The sequence below is a fragment of the Theobroma umbraticum genome, unplaced genomic scaffold, assembly GCF_002168275.2.
Source record: "Theobroma umbraticum cultivar Fairchild unplaced genomic scaffold, ASM216827v3 scaffold_20.0, whole genome shotgun sequence".
Lineage (NCBI taxonomy): Eukaryota > Viridiplantae > Streptophyta > Magnoliopsida > Malvales > Malvaceae > Theobroma > Theobroma umbraticum.
The window spans coordinates 6,925,781-6,928,704 of record NW_018397266.1 but is presented as its reverse complement, the minus strand read 5'-3'; the positions used below and the strand labels follow the sequence as shown (position 1 = coordinate 6,928,704).

The window sequence follows — 2,924 nt, the reverse complement described above, 5'->3', positions numbered from 1 at the left end:
AAAACCTTCACAATTCATTAGAGAGACTTTTTCAGAACTACCTTATTCTCACTCAAGCTTCTTCTCTCTAATTCTCTTTTTCCCTTTAGTTCTTTACTTATTTTCTTCTTATTCTCTTTCTCCTGACACAACATTGAGTATCTCAGGAACTGCTTTGATCTTCCTCTCTGCCGCCTCTGGTACATCCTTTATTTGTGTGCAACATTTCCTTTCCCTATCACAAAAAGCCTTGTTCATTTATAATAAATAAATTAAATGGAAATTTGTTTCATGGAGAAGGTTTGTTGCGAAGATAGGTTATTGACCTGTTGATTTCTTGGAAAATGGGGCTGTTGACGTGCATGTGTTCCCCATCTGCCTTTATTAACATCTTCACTCTTATTTTTCTCATCAAAATTGAAAACAAGTACTAGTAACTTAACAGGTCTTCTGCCACCTAGTCATGGGTGAGAAGCTTAAAAAAGATGACTTCGTATATACCAACATGTTTTTATTTATAAATAAAAGGAGTTGAATTCTATTTTTTTTAAAAGCCATACATCAATCACTAATTACTAAACAAAATGTTCTGATGCATATATTACAATTAATATAAGAAAATGGTTAAGTAAAAGAAAGAAAATTAGAATAATAGAGAGGAAAAGGTCATGAGAAATGAAGTTGGAGCTTAAGCATATATTCAAAATTATCTAATAAAGTACAAAAGGAAATCAAACAGAGGATTACTAGGTTAGCCTAATTATTAAAATTATCAATGTGTATTTTAATTAAAAATTAAAATTACTAAAATAACCTTTACCCTGTTTAAAAAAATAGTTTAAAGAGAGGCAAAGTCTCAATTCTCATCTTCCTTCATAATATTATAGTATAAGTTTTGTAATATTAACTAATCCAAAGACGTTTGTCTATTTCTTGTCAAATCATAGTAATATATCTGAATACCCCGTTTTAAACCGTCCACGGTTTAATTTGAATCACATCCCATGCATCCATCTAATGTGAAACTTGTAGATGAATTACCGAAACCAAAAAAGAGCAACACGACGCCTAGGCTTAGCGCCATTGAAGAATTGGGCTACTTGGTGTGAGGTGCCGCCTGCCAGCATAATTACTTGATATGAGGGGAAAAAGACCTAGTCTTCTAGCTTGTCTATCGAGGGAGCCGCTGTCCGCTGCCCGTCCTCCTACTTCTAACAACTGGTCTACAAAATTTCGGGTACTGCACAAACTTTTAAATGACGACATTTATTATACAAGGCCATTGCGGAGAGCTTGTGCCTCAGGACAATGATCTCGAGTAAGTATTCTGGCTTGACGATGAACAAAGGAAATGGCGTTTCTTTTAATCTTTATGTGAAACTTATATTCAACTTAAAGAGCTTCATTACTGGCTTATGTTTTTGTTTCATCAACAGAACAACTATCTCTATAGACATAGACGACGACAGAAAAGTTACTTGATTATTTTGCATTCCACGAAAATTTATTTCCACTCTCCAAGCAGCGCATAGATGATAGTAGATTAGAGATACGTCGGTGCAAAAAAGTACACCATACCCATTCTATTGCTTCTATTGCCATCTAATCATAGAATTCATCATTTGGGAGGAGCCGCACCCCTCATTTTAGCTATAACCATCTTACCGAACTCCGCAAGCTTCTCAGTGTCTGGCATAACATCCTTCACAGCAGCATCAGAGCAGAACCTGTCAGCCCAATTAAGCAGAGCAGGAGTGTTGGCTTCACTAAGCAGCTTGATCCCGCTTATCTTCTCAGTGACTCTGAGCCAGGCCAAGAAGCATCCAAATGCAATGTCAAGGTACCCAATTTGGTCCCCACCAAAGAATGGCTTCCCTTTGCTGCAGTTCCCAAATGCTTCTTCCAACAGCACCAATCCTTCTTCCACTTGCGCTATTGCTGTCTTCCTTGCATCCTCTCCTTGAGCCATACCAATACTTCTTATGGATGGGAACCACTGCACAAAAAAAAGTATTTTGACCCCACCACAATAAAAAAAAAAATACAAAAATTGCAGCTTTTTACCGAAAGATACATTGCCAGTCAACTGTGAAATATACTATCTGATTTTGCATGAACAAACTATGAATACCTTTTCGTCAAGATAGGCAGCCCAAAAACGAGCGGTTGCACGTTCATAGGGGTCAGAAGGCAGAATGGAAGGACCAGAAGACCAAGTCTCGTCGATATATTGCACAATAACGAGAGACTCACAGATGGGCTTGTCACCATGGATGAGGACTGGAATTTTCTTGTGAACCGGGTTTGATTTGAGAAGAAGCTCGCTTTTACCTTCCCGTAATCTCTCCTCAAAATACTCATAGTTGACAGACTTGATGTTAAGGGCAATCCTTGCCCTCATCACATAGGGGCTCGGCCATGAACCCAAAACTTTCACATCACTCTTTGCCATGGTTTATTTAATCTCTCTAACCAGAAGCAGAAACATCTGCAGTTTTGAGCGTACGCTTCAAAATAGGTGTTTATTATATAGAAATGCTGGGGATGATGTATTGAGAATTGACAAGGAAAGTAGCTGGTAACTTGACTTGATTAAAGCACTCAGCCAAGGGTAAGACTGTTAGGTACGGTGGCACAAATGTGAAAGGGGAAGGTAAACACATGGCTAATTTCGCCAAAGATATATGTTGCCATTTGACATTTTGACTTTAGGTTTGGACATTAATATATTTTTACATGCTTTGGCTTGGTTTTGGCCTTTTTGCTAATAAATTAATTTTATGATTTAAGCTTTAAATGAAGAAGTTAAGAATAATGAAGACTGGTGTACCGGGAGAGCCTTTCCATGTTTGTCAAACAATTTGGATCCTTTTAGTCGAATTATACAGCTACAATTTAGTCCATGTAAAGTGTCAGAATTATACAAATTAGAGAGTTAACAGCTT

At 37.3% G+C, this 2,924-nt stretch overlaps 1 protein-coding gene across 1 annotated transcript; it reads right to left on the bottom strand.

Annotated features, from left to right (window-relative positions):
- Window positions 1–1,461: 1,461 nt before the first annotated feature.
- On the bottom strand, window positions 1,462–2,511 carry LOC110423276 (glutathione S-transferase U17-like). Its single transcript, XM_021437447.2, has 2 exons — window positions 2,111–2,511; window positions 1,462–1,975 (listed from the first exon to the last, which is right to left on the bottom strand). Exons 1-2 carry the CDS (start codon window positions 2,429–2,431, stop codon window positions 1,598–1,600), a joined length of 699 nt encoding a protein of 232 aa, XP_021293122.1. The 5' UTR covers window positions 2,432–2,511; the 3' UTR covers window positions 1,462–1,597.
- Window positions 2,512–2,924: the final 413 nt, after the last annotated feature.